At 32.7% G+C, this 27,872-nt stretch overlaps 1 protein-coding gene across 1 annotated transcript in view; it reads right to left on the bottom strand.

Annotated features, from left to right (window-relative positions):
- Positions 1 to 526: 526 nt before the first annotated feature.
- The window catches only part of LOC141813959 (phosphatidylinositol-3-phosphatase myotubularin-1), a 35,920-nt gene continuing 8,574 nt past the window's right edge, over positions 527 to 27,872 (bottom strand). The window contains exons 6-19 of the mRNA XM_074701963.1: positions 26,794 to 26,843; positions 23,910 to 24,199; positions 23,715 to 23,788; positions 23,526 to 23,586; positions 23,370 to 23,429; positions 14,431 to 14,530; positions 14,143 to 14,256; positions 13,208 to 13,377; positions 12,260 to 12,344; positions 11,491 to 11,718; positions 2,581 to 2,640; positions 2,411 to 2,475; positions 1,644 to 1,923; positions 527 to 1,499 (exon numbers count right to left, since the gene is read on the bottom strand). Coding sequence (XP_074558064.1) covers positions 990 to 1,499; positions 1,644 to 1,923; positions 2,411 to 2,475; positions 2,581 to 2,640; positions 11,491 to 11,718; positions 12,260 to 12,344; positions 13,208 to 13,377; positions 14,143 to 14,256; positions 14,431 to 14,530; positions 23,370 to 23,429; positions 23,526 to 23,586; positions 23,715 to 23,788; positions 23,910 to 24,199; positions 26,794 to 26,843 — 2,147 coding nt within the window. The 3' untranslated portion in view covers positions 527 to 989. The remainder of the gene's footprint in view (positions 1,500 to 1,643; positions 1,924 to 2,410; positions 2,476 to 2,580; positions 2,641 to 11,490; positions 11,719 to 12,259; positions 12,345 to 13,207; positions 13,378 to 14,142; positions 14,257 to 14,430; positions 14,531 to 23,369; positions 23,430 to 23,525; positions 23,587 to 23,714; positions 23,789 to 23,909; positions 24,200 to 26,793; positions 26,844 to 27,872) is intronic.

Here is a 27,872-nt window from a genome sequence, read left to right as displayed (position 1 = left end):
TTGACTGACATAGAAGATTAAGTCCTGCAACAAACTCTGAATATATATAGAGGAGCGAAGCAACTTCAAACATAACTCATTCATTACTTAAAACATACAATTCTCTGAAAAGCTGACCCATTTTAAAAAGTCAAAGGTTATGAAATAAAACTTAAAAATTAGAACCATTGGCTGGAACTATTTAAATTTTTGCCATATAATTTTGAATATTGATTGATAGTATTTTATTGGGCTAGCATTTGCAATAGCAAAAAAGAAAAGGTTTTAAAATTTCAAAGATATGTGAATGCTTAACCCAACGCATCTGTCCTAACAGCAATTACTGCTAATATTATTCTTTTTTGTCACCAAAATTCTTAAAACCAGATCAGTTGAGCCGATAAGGCTAATAGGTCATTAATTTGACTGGTCCAAATTAATGAATGAATACAAGCAAAAAAATATGCATCATTACACTAATAAAAATCCAGTAACTGATGATGTCCAACGATTATGAATTTGGATTGAGAATTCTCTCAACCCAATATTATGGATTAACTAATAGAGCAGATTATTTCAATCATCATGGCCAATTACATCCAGCTAACAAAGAATAAACTTGTTCACTGTTTTGACTCGTATACTTCTCAGAGGGTGAGTAATTTCATGATATCCTAAAACATGTGATGCGCTCTGTAAAAAATATTAACAGGGCACAGTTACGCTTATGGAGGACGGACGTATGGACAAATGAGAAGAAATTTTGGATTATTTTAGTTGTCCAAGGAGGAAGTCGTTCAGGTCAAAGCTAACCTTCCATTCGCTGCAAAGATGATATTTGGCCTCTCACAGTTATCCAGCTGCTTGTCCCTTGTATAGCAAGCTGGTCCTTTTAAGTGGCTATAACATATGGCTTAAGATGGTGTCGTCAGTTATCAATGGATGTGTTCTTCAGACAGCAGGAAGGGAGATGACCATCAATAGGATGCTAAGATGAAGGTAATGAAAAACTAATCGGCTCCAAAATAGCTATCATGAATTGAAAGTCTGTCGAATGCATCAAAGTTAGCCTTCAATCCAACAAACTGACTACCAAATTGAGCACATGCAGCATCAGGCCACTTGCAACCCTCTCTTGAACGGAAGGGACAAATGCTTTCACATACCAAGCTGTCAGGGAAGTCACATACCCTGTTATCCTCAGCAGCTGAAATGGAAACAAATAGATCGGCTTTTTCATCAGGATGCCCTCCAGCATCAGTGTCGCTTCTGGAAGAGAATGATGGTCCTTCTCTTGCTTCTAACCATGAAGTATTCACTGCATCATTCCCACCCCCTAAAAAATTCACTTTGCAGCCAAGTGACTGTACTGCTCGTCTTATAGCAAGACTTTCCCTGCTGGTTCTTTTAGCCATGGCTAAAGCTGAATTACGAAGCTGTCTTTCTTTTTGTAATTCTGCCGCTTGCAAGTCCAATTTTAACTGGAGCTCCTTAACATCCATTTCTGCTGCCTCCTTTGCCTGGAACAAAAATATAAAAGAAGTTAAGTGCAGAAAGACTTTACTCCATGTGGGGCATGGGAAGAAGCTTCATTGAATTGTGCAAGTAACTACCATGTCGTCAAAGAAATGTTTATAGATGAAACAAACCTAATGAAATAATACCTTTGTAGTTTCAGAGAATTTCTTAGTCATGGTACGCCACTGAGATTGTATCTCATCAGGTCCTGCTGCTGAAGGGCAAGCCCAACGCAGATGAAATTGAGGCCAAAGAGTGGGAGCTAATGCTGCTGCTGGAGGCAACAATGGGCCATCATATTTCACTGGATCAAAGAATGGGTTATAGTGGATATGAGAGCCATCTGCACCAGATCTTAAATGTGCCAAATACACCCATAAACACCCACAAGTGTCTGCAACACCCTTTTGCTGCCTCTCCTTCTCGCTTGCCAATTGACACATTCCATATTTCAGCAAAATAAAATACGAATATAATATGGAAGAAATACGCAAATGCAAAGCACTCCATTTGCAAACATAAATATCAATAAACGGAAACATAATTGCAAGAATAAAAGATCAGATGAAATGCTTCAGTTGTTGCAAATACAATCTAAATTAATTAATGCTTCCAATTAACATAGTAACTGATTATCTATTTAAAAAAAATAGAGTAACTTCAACAAAGTTAATAGCTTCAGAATGGAGGAACTTGAGCTTCATAACCTTTTGAACTAAGAACTAAAACATAACGGTGTCAAAAAAATTAAAAGAAAGAAAAAGCAGAAGTTAACAAGTGAAATAGTCTAAGAATCTCTTATCAAATATTTGAAATCCCAAAAACAAGTTAAAAGTTAATTGATGCAAATTACATATCCATATTATTGATTTAATTATTTTCTGAAGCAAATTAAGCTATCTGAAAGAAATACCTGTTAAACAAGAAGTTCCCAAACCGATAAGAAAGCACACAGTCCAGGAAGTCAACCAGAAAGGCCTAAACAAACAAAACCAATGATAAATTAAAGACATTTAATTGATCTCATTGTTTGGAACTGCCATCATGCAATTCAGATAACCAAATCCGGATAGAAAGACTTACTGAAGAGAACTCAAAAGCATATGGATACATGCGTAATAGCTGCGAGACACAGTCAATCCACTGGCAAAAGATCCCAAATAGGGGAAATGATTAACACGACCAAAATGAAAAAACGAATCTAATGTACAAGTTTACATATGAATGTCCCTATTAAAGTATATTCCCATGCAATACAGTTCTATAAATTAAAAAATGGCAAGGATAAAGATAGAAATTCAAACCCACCTACAATTACTAGGAGCAAAATAAATCAATTTAATTTGAAAATAAGACATAAAAGGCACCAATGCTTCATATCTTCATTTGAATAAAGGGAAAGGGGATACAAGGAGAAAAGGATGATTCGACAAAACTCATGATCTAGACACTTTGATTCAACAAAAGGGGATACATGGGCTATTAACTACCCCTCTATACCTTTACTGGATACAGATACTTTCAGTTGATAATATCTTTTATCTTTATTGATCACATGTAAAAAAAATAGAAATAATTCAGTTGGATATATATACCTGTGTCAGATATTAGTACGCAATTCAATTTTTAAGTTCATGATAGATTACTTTCTAAAAGGGGAGCCTTGGCGCAATAGTAAAATTGTTGTCATGTGACCTAAAGGTCACAGGTTCGAGTCTCGGAAATAACTTCTTGCAAAACAAAGTAAGGTTGTGTATAATAGACCCTTCTCCAAGACCCCGCATTGGCGGGAGCTCCATGCACCAAGCTGCCCTTTATGCTCTTTTACGATAGATTACTTTCTAAAGTCAGAAGGGCAGATCTAGGACCAAACTGAAATACTTTGATTTTAATATTTCTAACCGAAATCAAAGGGTTAATACATAATTCTATCACAATCTTTTGACGTTTTCTTAAATATAATTCAGCCTTTATTTTCTTTTCAAATATAGAACGTTGTTCACAAATTGTGCTAAAATCTAACCACTATTAAAAAGTAGACATGGCACTCAGGTGTCTTTATGTCAACAAAGTGCATATTGAGTGGTCTATGTGGGTACTAGGGTTGTAAAAAGATAGACAATCTATTAAGTCATATAGGTATTTCAATATACACTTTGTTAAATTGGCATAATGTTAAATGAGTATCAAGTTGGCTGTTTAATGGCCAGACAAACAAAATTTGGTGGGTGTTAGATTTTAACACAATTTATAAACATTGTGCTAATTTTTTTAAAAAAAATGAAATTTGTATTAGATTTGTTTTTAAAAAATGTCAAAAGGTTAAGTAAGATAATATATTAACCCTTTCATAAATATTTGAAACCAAACCCAATCTATCATTTGGCTTTAGTTCGGTTATGTTTAAATTGAAAAATAAAAAACAGATATATATCAAGAAAAAACAAATAAAAATTTCTTATAACTACAAGGTTTATACTACTAATAACAAGGGGCATCCAATTAAAATATTTAATAACTGGAGATACATATATATGAAGGAAACACAATCATACTATAGACATCACAGATTCACAATAGTAGAACTGGGGTGGAACATTTAGGTATATATACATCAGTATAAATTTACATTTGTTAATAGTTTGCTAGGATTTTAATGATTTCTACATGCTTCAAAATAAAAGTATATCAAACAAATAACTTCAACTACTTTACAATTGAAACCAAACTGATAAACCACCTTTTGGTATGGTTTAACAGTTTCAGTCTATGAATGTCCTGCATAACTCTCTGTAGCGAAAATGTATTGGTCTACATTGAATGCTAGGGAGTTTAGGCTGCTTTAATACTAATTGATGTAGAAATTAGTAGGACAGATGTGGGAGACAAGGTGAGAAAAGAAAAATAAATGAGAGAAGAAATGATTGAGGGATTAGATTGTGACTAGAAAGAAAGTTGAAAGGAACTGGTATTCAAGAAAAAATGATGTAAACCAAGAGCAAGACTCATTCTTTTATAGTTCCAAGCACATGAAAGATGTCATCTAATTTCGCCATAGGAATGGACTTTCAAATCATTGAAAGATTCTAAGTATCGGTGCATGTTTAAGTGCCCATAAGGCAACATAACCATGTAGTCTTTATAAAATCTTTAATGTTCACATACAAACTTTGGGTCCTCATGAACTCTACTGACTTTTTTATGCCATTATGTGCTTGTTCATTGCACCAAGAATAAGCTCTTTTCTTAATGAAGTTCAATTGGTTCTCCATTACAGCAGTAGGACCATTGGACAAGAACCACATATTTCAAGGGTTTAAAGAAGCCTGACCACTCATTTATGAAATATGAATCAACACTATTAATTTTGACGAGCCTCATTCAACAAATAGAAACCCAGAGCAATCCACAGTGAAAGAGACAACATTGGCACAACCCCCATCATAGAACTAGATCATAGCATTATGATTAGACCAGAGGATACATTCACAAGTGGAATTTCTTGTTCATGAAGTTAAAAAATGAGTAATAGGAAAAGGAGATTGCTGTTTTATTGAGAAGTTGAATGACTAAGAAATGCAAGGCAAATGACCCAATCGGAATCTACACACCTTTTGAGTTTGAAAATATGAAAGAACAACACCATCATATGTCATTAAGTAAACAGGAAGAATAATAATTATGGATATATTAGTTTGTACAATTAAAATAAATGAAACCTTCATATCATATAAAAATGTATAAATTGTGAAATTGATGCCCATGAACACATAAAATAAAAACCAATTCAACAAATTGTGAGCTGTATACAAGTTAAATAAGGGTAATCATCTATAACAAACCTCAAAATTCTATAAAGAAACGTGTGAGCAATTTTTTCTTACGCCAGATCCACATGTCCAAATCAAATGGGACATCTATGGTAATGACAAGTTATTGTCTACGACTATCTCTTCCATCACCTATGTTACATAGATTCACGTACGAGTGTCTGACATGGAGGTGAATACAAACGTCCAGCACAGCTATTTCTGAAGTGTTTTACATGTGATCACTAGGGATATTAGATATTCATATGGATTGTGTCTGAGGATTGAAGTTCTACCAAGATACAAAGGGGATAGATGAAGTCCAAATATCATAGCTTATCACCTATCTACATAATGAATGGATGGCACACCCACACTTCCTTTTTATATCTAGACAATTATTTATTCTATGTTCCAAAGTTTTCTTTCCTGTGAACATAATATCTAATCACACTTTTTAAATACTTAAATTGTTGTGTACCTTTTATCTTACTATATCTTTTAGGATCAACACAAAGCAATGATGGTGGTGATCATGAATCTAAAAGAGTGTGCCACCTTGATGGGTGACTTTATCCTTCATCTCTCTCTCAATACTAGAGTCATCGATTATCAGTGGCAATGCTATGTCAGTGTACCCGTAACAAAAAGAGTTTGTAAATCTTCAACTTCACCGCCATGCTCCATTATGAACTTGATAAACAGTATCATATCTTCTCCTACTAATCTTAATTAGAGTTTTTCTCTAGTTGATCTTGTCCATTCTGACATTTGAGATCTCAATCATGATCCCACTAATATTGGTTTTCCTTATTTTAGAAATTTCATTGATAATTACTAAAAAATGAACAAGTCTACTTACTCAAAGCTCGTCCACAAATTGTTGATGTATATAAAGACATTTTGAAATAGAGATAAAGCTTCCTCTTCTATTTAAATCTTGTGCATTGATAAATACACTTGAGTATATGTCATCTTTCTTTCATGATCTTGTGCTTCCCAAGGATCATCCACTATATTTGATACCTATCAACAAACATGATCATCAAATGGAACATTCATCATCTTCTAAAGTTGCATACATTAATATTTTGTATGTATGTGCTCAAAACTTTTTGAGAGATGCTATTTCTGCCTCATCTTATTGATCCAGTTCTTTTGTAATTAATGGCAAAACTATTTTTTTGCCATATTTACTCCTGAATTTACTTTGCATTTACCATAGTACTCTTTTGTTGATTATGTTCATGCTCTTTGCTGTATTTTATCTGAGTATTCAGGAATTCAAAGATTATCATTTGATTCAATGTATTATTGTTCTTATACTTCCTCAAGTGCCATATTCTTTGAGACTAAGCTATTTTGTGGGCTCTTCCTAATTGTTGTCTCCAACTGTATTGCTTATTCCACTAGCTGCCTCCAGCACCACTAGAGTTGTCCACTAGCTCCCCTCTGCAATAGATGCATTGTCCACATGGCAAACGCCAATTAGATCACAGCCTCCGTTGGCTTCTTTATCTCCAGACCATTTTCTACTACTATTTCTATCATTAGACATAGATTTACTTACTGTTATTAAATCAAGTTACGAGCAAGGATGAGTGCAGCTCTACTATGCATCTCATTGCACATTCTTTTTTCTTTCATATCGAATGCAATTTTTTCTCAGTGAAACAGCCTATCGCTAAGTAGTAGTTCATTGGTCAAACCCTTGATGATGATTAGGAGTCCTTCCTAATTGAGTTCTCAAAAGCAGTCCAAAGTATACCATAAACAGAGCCCAGAAAGGACAGAATGAAAGTTGTATATACTTTCTTTGGAAGCCAGACAAAGGAAATCCCTTGATTTCACTTGAGTTTCAGTAAAGTGAAGCTAGAAGAGATTCCATTCGAGGGTAACAAGATTTAATAATGTACCAACAATGAAAGATCTCTTCTCAAGGTCTGGTGTTTCCAAGAAAAAGTCCCACCCTTCAAGTAGTTTGATTAAGTCAACTGGGCTAGATCATGAGTACTGGAAGTTACAGATCTCTTTCCTCTATTAGTAGGCATGTGTTGTGTTGGAGTTTCTTCATAGGCCAAAGACCTCTCTAAATGTCTCACAGTATGGGAGGGGAACATATTGACTTCTATCATATCTTCATTCAGCTTGTCATGTCTTTGTCCTATGTGATGCTTTCCAGCTCATACTAAGATGTTATTAATGATTATCAATGAAGGCATGTCATGGAGGAGCAGTTCACCCTTCCCTCCCGTGGCACATGGCAGTTGTGTGTCTCTTAAAATTTTACATATTTCATAATTTATGTGATTGTGCATGGAGTGATATATAAATAAAAGGTACGTTGCTTAAGATATAAACTATGCAAAGTTCAATAAGACAATCTAGAGCCTCAAAGTAGAGTCCTCAAGCATGATTTGAAAAATTTTAGTTACATAGTTAATATCATGTAGCATCTTATCAATCTCTTCAACGATTGCATCTTCAAAAGATAGATAAGTGTTATATACCAAGGTTTAAGGATCGGGCATTAAGGGATTGAGCGAAATGAGAATAATTGACAGTAATTTTGATTAAATTGGTAAGTGTTTGGGTTGATTTTATAGTAATTGAATCCAATTTGGGTTCAATTTACAGTTAGGTTGTCCAATTAACAGTTCTATGAGGTGGAGATTGACTTGAGTTTGCTTTGAGTCCAAATCGAATTCAATTAGAACTCAAATTGGATGTTTTGGCTGAGCCAATATGGTGAACCAAGCTGAACCGTTCGGTTTAGTTAGGTTGACAACAAATGATTTATTCAATTCCCCCAAATCTCATCCATTTTTGCGCACAGCATCACCTTCCCCGTTATCAGTCCCCGCCTCCTCTCAAGGACATCGACACTTTGAATGTTGCCACTGTCATCCATCAGAATAGTACAACCTCACCAACTTGCTGCCACTCACCTACTTGTCACCACCCATGTGCTTCATTTACACCCTACAATTGTGTAACCTTCACCTGTGATCATGCAACACCAACTCAACTAACGCCTGGAGTTTAAACTCTCCCATTTCAGCAGCAGTTATGCAGACCTCTCAAAACTCCTCTCCCATTTGAGCAGCAGTCATGCTAACCTCTGTGTGTGTGTGTGTGTGTGTGTGTGTGTGTGTGTGTGTGTGTGCGTGTGTGTGTGTGCGCGCGCGCGGCGCGTGCGTGCGTGTACGTGTGTGCGTTCGTGCTTGTGCATGTGTGGAGCGGCAACCCCCAACAATTTCTTTTTCTCATCGAACAGTTGTTGCAGCTCCTTTTTTGCTGATAACCAACTCTAACCCTTCTCTCCCTTCTTGTATGCGACGACAACAGCCCCATCCCTCTTCTTGTCTGTGCCTCGTTAATAGCCCACTTTAGTCCATTCTCCTCTATGCATAAGCAACAAAATACCTAGGGTTGTAAATGAACAGGGCATTCGTGAACAAGCTTAGTGTTCAATTAGATAAAACTCATTTATGCGCGTTCAATAGTAAAAAAGTATATAAATATGCAAGTTTGAACACTAGTAAACTTGGTTCATTAACATTCATGAACAACGTTAATGAATAATTTATTAATAAACTTATTTATAAATGTGTAAAATTTAATTGTAATTTATTTCTTAATTTTTTTATTCAAACACATAAAAAATATAGTAATTTATAAAATTCTATAATCTTAAACATATATAATATTATATATATATATATATATAAAAAAAGTTTCATGCAGTAAATAAATATTTAACCTAATTTATAAGTACAATAAGTTGTTAGTTGAGCTCGATAAAAAGCTCCAACTCAACTCGAAATCGATAAGATTTTTAATAACAAAGTTTGAACAAGCCTGATAAGTAAATAAAGAATCTTGAACACAGCTAAACTCAATTTGTCTCATTTAGACCCCCTAAAAATACCTAGCCCCTATTTCTCTTTCTCTCATGTCACATTTGTGCGGCCTACACAAGTATTGCATTTTATAGCAGTAGCTGTGTTGTTCGAGTTGTAGCCTCAACACATCGTTCATCAGTTTTTTCTTTTCCAGCAGCCTCTGAGTAAGGATTGTCTGCTGCATCATGGAGGTGTTCTTCCATCTAAAATTATATATTTGGCGTTGTTTCAATGAACATGGCATGTATTGTTAGGTTCACCTCTCTTATGGGTAGGGAATGCTAAATTTAACAAATTGTGCAGAGGTGCGTAAGAGGAGAATTGGGCAACCTATTCACTAGCAGAAAATCACTTGGTGGTTATCAACCCATTCTGTGGAATGAACCCTTCTGCTTTGCTCATATTATCTTGTTGGAATAGTTTCCTTTGTTCATATATCATATTAGTTGTTACACAAATAAATTACTTATGCAAATTATATAGGTTAGTTTACATAGATTGTTTTTTTTATGTGGTTTTAGATAGTTAAGTTCCTTAGCTCAGTTTAAGACATGGTGAATATAGGGCATACACCAAATGATGGATTACATGTGAATGATTAGTAACTTGCAGAGGATAAGACACTTGTGGACGTAAACCTTTTGCATACAAAGCCTTCAAGCATTTCTCCCTATGACCATATGATGGCAGGGCCAATATACATGAGCTACCTTTGATAGTAGCACTCATATGGAGTGTGCAAGTGTGCACTCTCCATCAAAATATAGTGTAGAAGTAGCACCTATCAGGGGAACCAACCACGCTAACTTGATTGTGATTCTAGCAATTAGCAACTAGATGATAAATTGCAATGCAATATTTATTATGAAGTGATTGCAGTGCATATCTAGCTTATTATTTTATAGTTATACTCTACCTTTGTTCATTTTACCCATATCTAGCTTGTCTTTCCTTATTGAATTCCTTTGCCTACTACTCCAAGCCACGATAAGAGGAATTCTGATCTTTGATGTGTTGTGGTCTATTTTTGCTAGGAGGTTTGCTTTGGAGACAATTAACACAGGTTTTTATGACATTTTTGGCTTTCCCTGATCCTTCTTCTTATTCTATTTTACTTACATAGTTCAAGCAAGCTATTTGTTTTGATACTCATGTTTCACTTTTGTTTTTTGATATAGTAAGAAATTGTCTATTGGCATTTGTATATAGTTTGAACTTTTACTTAACAGATTTTCATAGTGTGACCTAGTAAATGCAGTTAATACTAGCATATTTCTTGTGATTTGGATTATAGTTGTATGATTGCTTCCAGCTTAGCACGTGCATAGGAGAATATCATATGAATATCATGGTTTCCATATCATACCAATAGTTGTGGTGACCCACTTGATGTGTGACAATTAGTCTTTGTTTCTCTTCAAATATCCTCTTTTCGAGTAGATATCACAATTTAACTTAGTCTCCTTTCTCTTCTCAGATGTAATCTATCACTTTTCTACACAACTTTTAACACATTACCATTACATCCTTGCCAACTTCATAATCTTGGGCATCTTTAGTTTGAAGAGAATCAAAAGAATATTTTCCTCATTTGATGATCATGCTAACATGTATTTTTATCATGTATTAGTGTTAACTTATTTAAAGACCAATCCAAAGCATCACATCTTTATGCAATACTATTATAATACAGTTATTAGATACAATAATTATAAGAAAAAAGTTATGGATTTAGTCTCACGTAAGGTATTTAATCTTGAGTACTATGTCCAAAAGTTATATATGGCAAGAGTACTCTTTTATAACTACAAAACTTTTCTATCTCTGACTTAATCATTTTTGTTGTATGCAACTCAGAGTTCTATGACCATATTAGACATATTCAAGTTGATTGCAAAAGCTGCATAGTGTATGTTCAAGAAAATCAGCCCTGTCAAATTGCACACCTCTTTTGAAGACGAAATTGTTGATATGTTAACTGAGCCACTTGGTGGAACTTGATTTTCTGTTTTGTGTGACAAGTTGAGCATGAATACACTTTAGTCCTACATTGCCCAATCGACTAGGAGTTGTTGTAGTTGGAAATTAAATCTTTTCATATGTGGCTTGCTATTCTACTCAGAAACTAATCAGATTGCATCTTATTTCGACGTACAGGTGAGATCACAGCAAAACATCTTAAGCTACAGTTGATAAACAAACAGTTTTCCATGTTTTAATAGCCAAGAAAACTCATTTGTCTCTAAAGGAAATCAAAAGGGAAAGAAAAGGTCATTTACCTGCAAAAATATGGGGGAAGAGTTATTTGATGTCTGACCATGACTTGTATTACCAGCTGATGATGTGAACCCTGAACCTGAAGGAATTCTTAATGGTGATGATGACAAGCTTCCAACAGAAGATTGCCTGGTTAACTCAGGCATGCTGTTATTTCCAGATAATGTTGGAAATCCCATGCGATCTGCAAATGGATGTCCAAATGCAAGCCAATCCTTTTCCACAAGTACCTGGCAAACAACAAAGAAAAGTTTAAGCTCACAAATCTCTTGGTAAACCTTCTGACTTAAAGCATGAGCCAATGAAAAACACTACACCTGATATATAGATACATGAAAACAGATGGGAGGATTTGAATTGGCTCATACTTGAATACAAAACACTAAAGTTGATTTATGGATAATTGCTAACAGATTAGGCCCATAACAAGGAAGTACAAAAGCAAATTCAACTAGGAAAGACATTTTATCCACTAAAAAGTCAAAGCAAATGTATGAAACAAGAGAGCTCATCTGAATTTCAATGCCAAAGAATAACAGGATCATGTTTCCAATAACTTTGACATGACAACATTTCATTCAAATAAGAAAGCTTATCATTTTTTGAAACGCACATAATGAAATCGAAATGGGAATTCTTAACCAAAAAAAAAAGAAAAAAGAAAAAAAATGTTGTAAGGAAAAAATGACTATACATTGCCAATGCCTACAAGAAAGGAAATTGTAAATTACTAAACAAGCCCACATATGGACTGTAACTAACAATCCATACCTGGAAACCTTCGAAGGTCCGATAATAGGGATCAAGCAATATGCTAGCAAGTGAGACCAGTTGAGTTGTTCGATCCCATCCATCACTAAAAAATATATCATTGGGATATTAATACCAAAAAAAAAAAGATAATAACAGCAAAAAAAAACCATTGTATGCTAAATTGTCAGTAAATTTATGCTAAACAACTGCATCTTCCTTTTCTGGTCAAGGAACCAGATTGTGGGAAATGACTAGTTCTTTTTTATTCAAAATTATTTTCCAAAGTTCCAAATATAACAAATTTGGTCAAACATGACTTTTGATCAAACATGGCTTTTAGTACTGGCATAAAAAAAATACACAAAATGTTCTCTGACCAATGTTTGAATAAAACTAATGGACACTAACTGGTAATATATTAGTTAAGGTCAGAAAACACTGTTAATAATCTGAACTCACAAGATGTTTTAATTATTATTATCATAAAATAAGGCATGCACTTATAAAAAGTCCAGATGGACCACAGAAACTGGATTACCTAAGAGCATTCAAATGCTATGAATTCACTAAACTTACTGTAGCTATCCGACTCTGATAGGTTCTGACAAGGACATTGACAAATTCTAATTTAGATTCACCTTCATACACCATCAACATTAAATTTACTAAAATTCAAACGCATTCATGGATAGCAGCATTTTAGGGTGTTTTGAATCTGCGAAGTCAATCACACACCGATCCCACAAACCACAATTGTATCACTTTAAATAAAGAAGAGGAGGAGAGTCCATACATCCCCTCTTTGTGCAAATGGATCCCCTTTGCAGAAGTATAATACAAAGATATTCAGAAAATTTCGGATAATGAAGCTAAAACTGGATTTACAATATCAAACAAAGACAAAAGATAACTTTCAAAATCATAAATCATGAAAAACAAAGTCAAAGTTAGAGCTGAGATAAAAACCTGCAATGCACAAGAACTGACGCAGACTCCAGGGCAATGCATGCAGCAATCCAAGCAGAGCCAGCCAGAACACTTTGTACATGGATTAACCAACCACTATCGCCAAGGGTGGAAACAGATGCAGACATACTACTTAGGTTGCCACCACCCCAAGTAGAACCTCCATTTCTCTACATTATAAGATACACATTAGATAAATAATACCTAAACAAAATCAATAACACATATAAGAAGAGAAAGTTAAAGCTTGAGATGCAAGACTATGTGGTAACAGTGCAATATCTAATTCAACTTTTACCTAAAACGTCCTTGTCATAGATTAAATTAAATTTTGTATATGTATTTGCTAAGGTAGTAGCGTTAATTGAATAATCGTAACAGTTATTTAGCAATTATGGACTACAATGGCTTGATATTTTCCAAAGAATACAAGCAACAACTAGACAAGAACATAGAGAGAGGAGGTAGCAAAAATGCTAGCGGAGTTTGTAACTATCACTAGTAAATTCCACTTAAGATAAGGAAACAGAGACATAAGGGGCGGAAATGGTTTTTAACTTATTAATATACTATTGTCAGATTATTTCCATGGGACATTGTAAACCAATGATTCTATGCAGAACTTTTTTCTAATATAGATCTTGTATTGGCCTTTTATGATACAACCCCAGTAGTGCCATTTGATTGATATAAAAAAGCCTAGGTAAAACCCAAAGTTATTCCTCAAATGCATGTCTAGCAAATTGAGAAGCAAATGAGGCAATTTCTTCCTTGGGTATCTCATGCTCAAAGGACAACATACACAAACCAGGAACGATAAAATAGGTTAAGAAAATAAGGAATTGTATACATAATGAAAGAGCAAGTAGTACTTCATATTCAAGTAACAGAGGAAAATAATGGTAACTGAGAAGATAACAATGGTAATCACACACCAGAAAAGACGACATTCCATCAGATGATGTTGTTCCATGGGTATCCAAATAGTCTCTGAGGCGAGCAAGACTATCTCTCATGACATGAATGTTTTCAATGCCCAGAAAGAAAACCTAAAGGAAAAAAATAATAAATAAATAATGTAAAATATGATGAAGAAACACAGTGGAAAGTTGTCTGAAGTGATGGCAACAGAAAATCAATTTATGATCATGAAGGCATAGGCATATGTCACAGTTTGCATATACAGATAAATGTGCATTGACGCAATAACTTTGGGAGCAAACCTCAGATTGGAAATAGTTAGCTGATGACTCAGAACCTCCTCCCATAGCACCATTGGCAAGAGCATTCTTCCTAGGCCTTGCATCAGCAATATAAAGCTTCCTGAAAAACATATGGAACTATTATTCAGTAAATTTTAGACTAGAATATAAAAAATAAAAAACAAAAAAAGTCCAACTTTGTTCCATAAGTATTAAACAACGTATAGTGTTAAGGATCAATTTCCCGGTTAGAGGTGGGTGAATAAATGGTGCTTGAATATTTCTCATGCAATCAAGTTTTAAAATTTTGAACTATGCCGAAGTTTAGTCTCTAACCGAAACGATACAATTTTGATACCGTATTATATCGTACTAGTACAATTTTGATAGTTGTTCAATTTAATATCAATTACATTGCTAATATATGTTTGTGTTTCTTTATATTTGTTAATGAATTTGATTGCCTCAATATTTAAAAGTTAAAAATGCTTGCAAGGAATTAAATTATAATCTTTTTTTTTAACTTTATCCCCTTGTAAATTATATGGTTCTTACGCTTTACACGTATAATCTATTTAACTTTTCCAAGTAAATTACTTAAACAAATAATGAGGAAATGACCTTTCATGTTTTTCTATAAATTAGGGCACATATTGCTTTTGAATTTTGTAACATTACATAATTTCAAATTTGAAGGTCCAAATGGTTTTCATTGTTAAGGATCTAATTTTATTTGAGATGAATGTATATCTTTATGGGTTTATGTAATTGTGTTTAAAATTTGTTCATGAGCATTTGTAAGAAATTTAAATAATAAATATGTTCTCGTTCAATATGTATTTTGTTTAATAAAACATAAATAAAATTCTTGAATACAGTGAGTGAAATAATTCAAAATTCTATTATCTGCTTTTGGTTTTAGTTATAATTATTAAAATGAAAGAAAAATAAAGAGATCTAAGATTTTACAAATTTTCAATTGTAAAATATTATATTTTCGGCTTAAATTAGATTTTAAATTTTGTAAGTAAATTTTTTTAATTTTATAAATATAGTTTTTAAAAATGCAAAATACAATTTGACTCAAATTAGGCTCAATAAAATTTGAAATTTTAGATTCAAAATTTAATAAAATTAAATTTGAATTTGAAAATTTTTTATACTGTCAAATTGAACTTTATAGAGTTTTTTCTTTAAAAATAATCTGTGTTATTCAATGATAGCTATCGAGTATCTTAAATTATATTTTATTAAAATAAAATTAAAATTAATTAATAAAATTAATTTTATTTGATAAATTTTCATTTAATTAAAATGTAATTTCAAACTCTAATTATGTTTTGACATTTGAAGCCAAGCTGAGAGAAGATATAAATGATATCGTTGAATCCTAGTTTTCTCATTGTTTGCTCACACAATCTTCTTATGTGAACACAAAAAAAATATTTGTCAATATTAGATATCATATTTTGCGTTGAGGTCAAGCTACCTAAAGTCTTAGATCAACCTAACTTTGAGAAATCTAAATGCTAAGTCCAAATCCTGATCAACCTACAAAAGTTTTAGTGGACTCAACCAATTTAGGTCAACCTACCAAGTCGACCTACCAAACAATTTTAAGTTGAGCTAAGTTAAACTTTGTAAGTTAGCTTCCTAGCATTGCCACTTAGGTCAACCTAGTAGAAATCTTAGGTTGAACTAGAAAAAATTTTAGGCTTACCTAACTCTATCGAGACGGCTAGCTTAGCTAATTAGGATGTTTTATCTAGGCTGTCCATACAAACTCATAGATCACCCTAACTCTAAGACACATAAATTGAAGCTATTTAAGCACCTAAATCAAAAACAATATGTTTAAGGATAAAGCTCCCTAGATAACACTTACTACCTAAAATGCTAAATCGTATGTTTACAATAGTCTACCCAAAATACAATACAACACAATGTGTCTTCTAGTCCAAAATTCAAGGTTAATAGCATTCATCAATGAAGTTCCACATAACTCCACATTCAATACATCCAACTCGTCAACCAAGCTTGCTTCAAAATAAGATTTAAAATTTCGAGCCATATCAAACTTTCGATTTATAACCGAAACAATACAGTTTTGAATATAATATCGTGTCATGCCGATATGGTTTCAATACTTTTTTAAATATAAATATATTAATCAAAAAAAATTTTTATTAATATTTAATTATTATAGATACTGGTTGAATAAAAGTTAATTTTAGAATTAATTAACATCCACTGAATAGACATGGTAGGATCAAGTAGATTTAAATTGAATTTAGTTTGGATTTATTTTAATCAATTTAAAATTAAACTAAATTTGCATATAATAATAATAACTTAATTGATAGTAGTATATTTTATAAGGTTAGAATTATTTCTAACCTTAAAGAGGTTTTTTTTCTTTACCTTGTGGATAGATACAAGCAAAAAAACTAACCGTTCTTTAAGAGGGATTTTTTCATGGATAGACAGAGGGAAAAATTAACCATTGTTAAAGATGTAAATTAATTTTTTTTCCTATGTTTACCCTCATTGATGGATGAATGAGGGAAAAAATTAATGGATCAAGGAGAAAAAAAAATTTTAAATAAGGGAAGAAATTTAATTAATTAGACATGAAAATAATAAAATAATAATAATTTTTAAAAATAAAAATGAAAAATTAATTAATTAATTTAAAAACAGAGGCAATCGGGAGATGCTTCCGCAAGGAATTTAGATTAACAATTAAAAATGAAAAATAATAAATAAATCAAGATTTCAAATCAAATTTAATTAGAATTGAAATAACTTTAATTTTAATTTAAAGAATTACCTACTTAGGTCAACCTAGAAAAAATCTTAGGTTGACCTAACTCTATCAAGAAGGCTAGCCAATTGGGATGTTTTATTTAGGTTACCCATATGCGCTTGTAGGTCACACTAGAATTCTAAGAGATATAGGTTGCGGCTATCTAAACTGCTAAATCATCATACAATATATTTAAGGATAAAACTCCCTAGACAACATTTACTACCTAGAAAGCTAAATTGTATCTTTACAATAATCTACCCAATATAAAATACAACACAATATGACATCAGGTTTAAACTGTAAGGTTGATGGCATTCAATCAAGCTTGTTTCAAAATATCCATAAATTAGCATGAGTAAACTTCCACACTCTAGGAGATTATCAAATGCAAACATCAAATCTAATGTAAAACGCTTAACAAACATCACTGCCTCTAATCACAAGGAACCAATTTCCCAAGTGACACTAGTGGCAATGCATTCTTAATGTTCTTTACCCATGGCTAGCAAACTCAGGCGATCCCAATACGATCAACCAAGTTGAATCATGATTAGCATAGGCAATCCGATTCTAGTTGATTTCTAACATGTGCTCTAGAATGACTCAAATTTTATAACCATCAAGTTACTTAATGTATTTTATACTAAATCTAATTTTAAATCAAATTAGATTAAATTTTACTTCAGATTTAGATTGAATTAGTTAAATCTTGTTTCAACCAAGGTTTAAAATATCAAGTCATGCCGAGATTTTAGTCTCAGACCGGAACGATACAGTTTTGGTACCGTATCATGCCATGTCGTGTCGGTATAGTTTCGGTATTTTTTAAATATAAAATATATTAACTAAAAATAAAAAATTTAATCTAAATACTTAAAAATAAAAAATATTTTTAAAAAATAATAGGATAATTTTATGAGGCTTTAATTAAGTATATTTAAATTATCCCAACTATAGCTAGGAGTTGATTAAAATTATTAACCTACGTGATTATTAAAACCTAAGTTTAAAAAAAAAATCGAATTCCACGCAACCGAGGCACGTGCAGCCTGCGCGACTCCTCCGGACATCGTTGGACCTGGGCGATGCCTTCGGACAAAATCCTAGTCGGAACACTAGTGTCGATGTCAGTCCGCTAGCGGAATAAAAAATTTCATCGGTATCAAATGAAACAGCTTGAGATTTCAATCCTTAGCTTCAACTAGAGATTTTAGAATAAGTTGAATTTAAATTAAATTAAACTTAAAAAACTAAATCAAATTTAAATTAAATTTATTTTTAAATCAGATTTTAATTTATAAATTTGATTTCAATTTTATTAAATAAAATTAATTTAATAAATTGACTTTTTATTTTATTAATTAAAGTTGATGAATAATTTAATTAAATTCATTTGAATCAATTCAATTAAAGTGATTTAAATCAAAAACTATAAATTAAAACTAAATTTAAATTTAAATTATAGATTTTAAATAGGTAGGTCTACAAAAGTTATAATCCAGATGTAAAAGTACAACAATGAATTAAAATTTTATTGATTTTTTGAAAATGAAAATTATTTGTGATTCCAAATGAAGTTTTGTAGCATTCATATTTAATAACTGAAAAGATGCATTATTTTAGAGGGTTTTAATATGTTTTGTTTATATTTTATGAATTTCTTTTATCAATTCTGTTACCACAAATTTGATATAGCTGATGCCTAGGTTTTTGAAAAACTCAGATACCAATACTGATATCGACAACCATGGGTTTGAGCCTTGCACTTTGAGAGCAAGATTTGCTGTATCATAAAGCATTGAACCCGAAATGCAATTTTTGATCTTTTTCCATTGCAACAAGGAGGGTTCATTCTCATAGTTGAATTTCTAAAGCTTAGTAATTCAAGCATGGTCTAGAAAATTTTGCCAATTTATTTTATCAATCAACATAGATAAAACGTATTGCTCCATTGGCTGATGGACACATAGAATGAGTTTGAAGACCAGCACAATGCACACAGGGCTCTCTCTCCACCTTAAATACACCCACTACTTTCCCCCTTTCAGAACGACTTCCTTCAGATCCAAAAAGCTGAGTGAAAGCAATAAAGCTGCTCTTGTTGTTGTTGAGGCAAAGCGAGGTGAGAACCAAGACGTTCCTCATGCAAAACAACAAGTGCACAGTTGGTTCTTGTTGCTGCAAGACAAGAATCACAATGCTTCTTCTAAGCTGATTGCGAGTTTCAACTCATTCAAGGTACCCTTGTTCTTGATTCCTCCATACTTGATGCCTTTTCTTCTTCCTTTTCTTCTCATTTCCTTCTTCCTTTTCTTCTCGTTTCCTTCTTCCAAATTCCACCCTCCTAATCGAGGTACCAGTTGTGTAAACGTGTTGGCACAACGTTAATACAGTTTTCAGTCCAACCAGGGATTAATTCTTCTCAACTCACTTCTAACTAGTGGCATAGATACCTTGTGTTGGCAGGTCACCATGATAGTGGCATGGTATAGTTTCAACCAGGTATTGTTATTCCGATTGAAACAATGCTTTAAACCTTGATTTCAAGTTCCAATCTACTAAATATGTAAGCGTACAAATAATTAAACATAATCAAAACTAATATCAATATGTGGTAATAACTAAAAAATTATAGTTTCAATAGGAAAAATATTATAACATATAACTACAAATATTTATAATGAAAGTAAGTTATAAAATCATTTTTGTTTGAATTTATATGATCAATGTATATTGATGCCATAAGGAAACATATAAATTATGTCAGATAAACTTGAAATAAAATCAGGCAAAAATATATAAATTAAATAACAATAAAATATTTAGAGAATGAACAATGTTCTATATATATAATGTATTGGATATTGAAAAGTTAATCAATGTTATAAAATTAATTTATTGTAAATAAGCTTAATACTAAAAAGAAAATTTTCAACTAATAAAGTTGTATTGCTACATGCCATGATGCCAATAACAAGTGAGAAAAAATATATAATAAAAAAATACACTTTATAGTAAAATAAAATTAACAATGCATGCAAAGTCATTTTTGAGGTTGGCTAAATCAACCTTATCTTTCATTAAGCTCTCTACAAGTTAGATGAATAGTAATTTTTTCAAATTAATTAAATCATTTTACATTGACAAATATTTTTTAGCCTCCCTCTACCATTTCAGCTTCAACTATTATAGATTAACTTTTGTAACTAAAGAATCTACCAATCATCTTTAAATATATCCATATTATCTCAATTTATTTTCACTCATTTTATCACCTCCTAAAGAACACTTGATTGCTTCTGAATATTAGTTTTTTTTATTTTTTCAAGTAATTCTCAGATCCATTTTAGTATTCTTATCATTACTAGGTTATTTTTCTACATATTACTTTCTAATAGCCTAAAATTTTGATCCATACCATATAGCAGATCGTACCATAGACATGGTTTAAACATGTTGGATGGCACGGTCAAAACATATCATTTTGATAAATTGTCAAAACTCAATACTACTTGATGCATACAATGTCATGTCATTGTGTCATTTGGTCGATGAATATTGTGTCATGTTATCATCAACAACCCTTGGCATGCTACAACACATTTGAAGAAGAATTAAGGAGGTGCTTGGTAGGCGGGTTTAGGAGAGGGGAATGGGAATGAAATCTATTTCATTCCCATTCTTAATGCTTGGTAGACGGGAATGGAAATCAAAATAAGAATTTGATATCCCTGATTTCATAACCTACCCCTCCCCCGGTTATCGCTAAACTCATTCCCATCACGGCGCAGCTTTTTTCCCTGCGATTTCTTCCCCGCCGCGATTCTTCCTTTCTTCTACCCCACCCGCGAGCCGGCCGCCCCCTTTTCTTCTCCCCCGTTCATCTAAGCTCCCCACATCTTCCTCCTCTTCTTCTTTTCTCTACCGGCCGAGCTCCTCCACCCCCTTCCCCTTTTCTTCCTCCTCCTCTTCTTCTTCCTTTCTCCTCATTTCTCCTAGTCTACTTGTAATCGATTGCTTGATCGATTATGGACAAGTGTAATCGATTCCTTGATCGATTACACGGCTTTCTGAAAAAAACATTCGTGACATTTAATCGAGCATGCGGTCGATTATACGGAGCCAGTCGACTGGAGTTAAATCCAGTCGTCATTCCAGTATCTATACCAAGCACCAAAAATCCGGTAATCATTCCCATTGCCATTAACCCCTCAATCAAAATCATTATCATTCCCATTACCGAATGTATACCAAGCGCCCCCTAAGATAATGTTTTTCTTGTATCTTGTGTTCATATAAGATAATACCAAAATTGTATCATTCTAGATACAATAAAAAAACCCAAACTAGTATATAGTTGTCTTATCTTTGCTTTTTCTCCTTCAACATTTTCATCCTATCACCTCCCTTCCACCTCCAATTCACTACTGACACCATACATTTAAATATTAGTACAGTACGATACAGAACTCCTTTCACCTCCCTTCCACCTCCAATTCACCACCAACACCATCATCATAACATCAGTACGATACAAAAATAGTATTACTCAATCAAAGACCGAAACTCTAGCATGATTCTAGCATGACTCGACATTTTAAAGATTGACCACAAGATTATGAAATTTCCTTTTAGCCTAAGGAGACATGACAATCACATATGGACTCAAGTTGATCCTTTTTATTTGATCATCCATTCTTTATCATATTGATCATAGTGATGTTATCTTCATTATTATTCTCTTCTTGTTGAATAATATATCCAAGATATCTAAAGCTCTTATATAATCATCCATTTTAACTATTGAATCAAATCTAACTAAAATTAAATTTCATAAATTCATTTTCGTTCTACTTGAGACTTGGTTTCTAGAGCTCTTCACCATAATTTAAGTTTTGAATTTAATGTAAGAGCATTCTCATCAATTCACCCAATCTCATCCGTAAATGATACATATCAAGGAGGTGACTATCTGAATATAATTGGTTTAGTTCATCGTGTATTAATGTAGATATAAGTTTTTCTAAATGCATCTAACTTTTTAATGCATTTGTACTTACTATTAATCTTATAAATGGTTCTTTCTTAATAAGCTTTTGCCAAATGCATTATTTGGCCCAAGAACTTTGCAACTTGAAATATGATATATTTAACAATAAACTACTTTTGAAAAGGCCCTTTATTTCAAAGTATGCAACTTGGAAATGCTAAACACCAAGGTTTAAAATTTTGACCCGTGCCAGAGTTTCAATCCCGGACCAAAACGATATAGTTTTAATACTGTATCATGTCATGCCGATACAGTTTTGATACTTTTTAAAAATTTTAAATATAAGTATATATTAATTAAAATTACATTTTATTAATATTTGATTATGAAATATGTCCACTATTGATGTTATATTTTGAGGTGTTGAGTTCATATTTCAATACTTTCTCATAAGATAATGCCTATTAAATTTTTATAAAAAAGATTTTAACAAATCAACAATTCTCAAAATTCAAAACTAAATCTAGAATTATAAAATTATTTGAAGGTTGAAAGATATTAAAAAATTATTTGAAGGTCTTAAATTATTTTTTGAATGTATTTGTAAATTTTTAATTTTTAAAAATTATTTAAAATGTTTAAGAATTATATTTAGATTATTTTAAATTGGCATTCAATTTTCAACATATATTACAAAATTTTAATTATTTTATAAAATATGTTATTAATTTTAAACATTTTAAAATAATTCTTAATATTTTATAAATATTATTAATAATATATTATATTTATAACTATTATATATAATTATCAGTCATATAATAATTAATAATATATTTATAATAAAAAATACCTATTTAAAAAATAAAAAATTTAACCTTAAAAAAAATCGGAGCACCCTCCGCGACCTAACAGCGAAGGGCATGGTACCCTTCTTAGTCCCATGCCGGAACAACAAATACCGCCTGTTTTGGACGGCATGGGTCTTCACTTTAAACCATGCTAAACACAAGAAGTTGTCATACTTTGCTCCAATAAAGATTAAAAATGCAAATAAATTATAGAATCCATAAAGAAATAAGGTGAGTGGATGTAATCAAGTTAAAATTGTATAAGATGATAAAGCAATAAATATTCATGTAAACAAACTACAAAAATTACCTTCTGGTACCTGTATGGGCATTTGGACAAAGAGCAGCAACAAGCTTCTCATCTGCAAGACTGGAATTGAATGTACATAAATGCATGGCTGTTCACTATAAAAAGTTAAGTACTGAAATGAACATGGACAAGGACTTAAAAATATATATATATTACTTCCTCTGACTCATAAGACCAACTAATGGCTGTGAGGATCGTGCAAGAACGGCACCATTCCCTAGAATATCAGAGTTGGTTCAGCATTAAATCATACTATACAAGCTTATCATTGAACATGTGTTCATCTTATGAGTGTTCAAAAATGTGTATGTGTGCAAAAGAGAAAGAAAGAAAAACCACACTTACCAGGTTTACACCAAGAAATTGCAGGAAAGCGACATCTACCACGGAAACTAGAAACTTGAAGTATTTCCTCATCACTATTTCCATGAAACCAAGAACAGCATCGTGATAAGCTTAAATAGTTTAGGCACATACTATAACAAACATGAAATCAAAAAAATTGAACAGATTATGCACTTATGAAGAACAACAAAGTACCTTATACTCTTTGGAACAATTACTGCAAAAGGGTACGTGGAACATAAAGTATAATTGTAATTGATTGAAGTAACTCTCCACAAAACATTGGAAACAGACAGGGATCCATCTTCAACTGCAGTGCTTGATACATTGATAGACCCTTTACCCAAAAGCCTATAGTACTCCTTAAGTAACCGTAATTTTGGATTACTATTCTTAAATGTAGAAGGACCGCAAGAAAACACATATAGATCCATCAGCTGTTCTGGCTTTGTAAGTCCACAAAGCGCATCGAACACCGCTCGTCTCTGCATGGAGTGATTGCTACAAACTATTAGTTGACAAAAGAATGTTTTTACAAATTATTTATCCACCTACAGATGTCCTGATTAAGATGTACAAAATTGGAGATTCAGATTACTTGTTCATAGCTTATTGCAGAGCTACATCATGAAACCATCATTTACATTACCAGTCATCAAAATCAGTAATCATGCATCAATAATGTCGTCTATAGTGATAGATTATTGGACCTCAGACTAGAAACTGAAACAATAGAATTCCCACTTTTCAACAACAGAGGAACCATGCAAGTGTAACCATTAGCTATTGAAGCCAAAAGTATATCTTTTCGCTTATGGTACATCTAGAAGAATTGACAGTCTATGACTTGCGGGCAATTTTGACCTCTTAGAAATATTAAAATTCCTATTAGAATCATAATTGTATATTTAGTTGAATAAATTTAGTCCCCACGTTGATATATATATGTTTGGAGAAATACAATATCCAATTCCATATAACTTGGTATTAAAACAAGATCCTTTCCCAAAGTTTGATATGACAGCACGACCTCCCCTCCTTCCACCACAATGAATCCATAATTTCCTCTCCTAAAAATCAAAGACTCCTTCAGCCTTCACATAGAGATCCTATACAGAAGAAGCTACACATAATGAGCAATGAAATCAAGGAGATCAAAAGTGTAAATGAACATGGATTGTGCAACATTGGACTATTCTTTGTCTTTCACAAGACAAGTTAAGAAGATTGTGAAGTTGGATGGAGAAATTAGCAAGGTGAAGCTTGAAGGCCATCTCCCTCTCTACCAACCTCTTCTTTGGAAACCACCAATTAATTAATTCAACACCTTCTTTCATAGCCATCATAATTGATCCCTGCAGAATCAAGCCCCACTGCAGAATCACCCAACATCCATTCACGCATTCACATACATTTGTAAGATACAGGAAATTATACCTCGATGGCTCAACCTATTTCCAATCAATCCCCTATTCTGCTGCGTCCCCCCCCCCCCCCCCCCCCTCCCCCAACTCAGCATTATAAGACAGATCAACCATCATAACCCCAAACTCCCTCAAACCAACCTTTTTATCCACCTCCATCAACCTCATCGATCTCATGCGTCAAATCCACTATTTTTCAAAACCACACCACCTTTCCATTAGGCTGCAGCCAAGGTTTAAAATTTCAAATCGTACCTTTCGATTTATGACTGAAACAATATAGGTTCGGTATCATATCGTGTCATGCCAATACGATTTTGGTACTTTTTAAAATATAAAAAAATAGTCCAGTGCACGAAGCTCCTATTAATGCAGAGTCCTGGAAAAAGATCGGACCACATTAAGTCTATTATACGCAAAATATTCTGCATTGCAAAAGGATATATTGTTTAACAAATATATTAATTAAAAAATATTTTTATTAATATTATAGATGCTTATTATTGAGTTATATTTGAGACGTTGAATATTAAATTTAAGTTTTGATAATATCTCGTGAAATGTTTAATGTTTATTGAATAAAATTGATTTAGAATTAACTGAAGTCCACCAAGTAGACATGACAAAATCAAGTAGGTTTAAACTAGATTTAATTTGGATTTATTTTAAAATTTATATATAAAATAATTTAATTCATTATAGTAGTATATTTTATAAAATTAGAAATTATATTATATTTAATTTTTTTATCTTTCTAAATAATTTGTTTCCTACCTCCTTAAAGGTTTTTTTGTCTATGTTTATATAAAAAAGGGAAAAGAATATTCATCCTTAAAGAGGTTAAGAGGTTATCTTTTTTCTCTATTTGCTTTGTGAAAAAATAAAGGAGAGAAAAAAATTAAACATCCTTAAAAGTTTTTTTTTCCTCTTTGCTTTGCGGATGGAGAGAAAAAATTAATAATGAAAGAGGGAAAAAATTAACAAAGAAGGAAAAAATTAATGGATGAAAGAGGAAAAAATTAAAAAGGGAAAATTTTAAAAAATAAAAATCTTAATCTAAAATTAAAAACTAAAAGAAAATAGTAAAAATTAAAAATAAAAACAATTGTCAAGGGATTGCGGAAGCCTCGGCGACCTCCCGGTGCCAGTGTCGGTTGGCGAGCGGAACAATAAATTTCACCCATGTTGACCGGCAACGCACGATATTTAAAACCTTGACTAATATATTAGTTCTAAGCATCAACATACCAAAGTTTGCATAATCATTCCATATAATCAAATAGATAATCATGGCATTGGCACCCTCATCTCGACAATTTATTGGCCACTAATTTATATTCTAATTACGGCCCTCAATGAACACGTTCAGATTAGCTCACCAAGAAAACCAAGGTCTTGATCACATGAGACATAAAATATATATAGTTTATATCATTACATCCGCATAATTTCAGCAGATCTCATAAAGAACATATCAACCCGAAACTCATCCATTGCATGACTATATATATCGATGAGTAAAGAGTGAAGTTGATTGTAACTAACCTGCTTGGATTTCCAACAGACCTCACAAAGAAAATACCAACAGAAAAGGAAACTCATCCATTGAATGAGTATATGAAGCTATGAGTAAACATAGAAGTGTTGTGACTAACCTGCTTGGACTTCCGACGAAATGCAAACATAATTGTTCTCATGTCTTTCCCTACAAAAGAAAAAAAGGTCATTTAGATCTTTTTTATATAAATTCAAATTATGCAATATACTTTTGAGGAATTTTCATCCATAAAGATGAAATAGAAATTTGGAAAACAATGTAGGAGGAAAAATAAAAAAGATCAAATGGGGAGAAAAAGTAGCTGCAAATAGGTACTAGTCAGACCTTGCCAATATTTGGATATAGATATTTGCCTAACAGGTAACTAGTGAACAAAACTACAAGAAGAGAAAGATGAGAAATGGAATCGGTTGGAACAAAGAGCAGAACATTTTTCAGTAGGGTGTAAGAAGAAAAGAAAATTGCAATTGAAATAATCCTCTCAAGTCAACCATTCTTTGGTAAGGAAAACAGGAAAAGCTTCCTTTTCAACTTTATATAGTTAACAATTTCTTTTATATAGTTAGTTAAAGCTTCCATACCTAATATTTATCAAATTAAACAGGAAAAGCTTCATGTTCAACTTTCCTTCTCCTTTTCATCCATCCAAGTAAACAGGATAGAAGGAATACTTACTTTTTCCCATATCCCTCAAATTTATGAATTCTTAGCCCTCGCCCAATTCACATTCCAAGTAAACATGTCTGGAGGCCCAGTTTACTTGAGAGGAGAGAAGGGGGAGGGAGAGGAGAGAATGGGGGGAGTAGAAGAAGGCTCAAGGTTGACTACTTGGTAATGGGAAGAAAGACAGGGAAAGTGGGAGGACCAAATCAACCAGTCATCATTATCTTCTTCCCTATTCTCCACCATAACTGTGGAGGTTGAAAGACGGTGATTCCTTTCCTCCGTGACCTCGAGATGGAATACAAGGCATCCGAAATGTGGTGCCATGACTGTGACTTTGAACATCCTAACCCACCCTTTACTATACTACTCCCTTTCCTCTAGGAATCCCTTTCTTCCCAGTTCGCAGTCAACATTGGCAGTCTCAGCAGTGAGACAAACATGGTCAGAGGCCCCTTTCCACACAATGAGAATTGGCGGGCTCAACAAGGAGGTAAACATGGTCACAAACAA

Source organism: Curcuma longa, chromosome 20 (assembly GCF_044706935.1).
Source record: "Curcuma longa cultivar G26 ecotype Majalengka, Jawa Barat chromosome 20, ITB_CL_G26_1.1, whole genome shotgun sequence".
Taxonomy (NCBI): domain Eukaryota; kingdom Viridiplantae; phylum Streptophyta; class Magnoliopsida; order Zingiberales; family Zingiberaceae; genus Curcuma; species Curcuma longa.
Note: the sequence above shows the minus strand (reverse complement) of the source record. Positions and strands in the feature narration are given on the sequence as shown.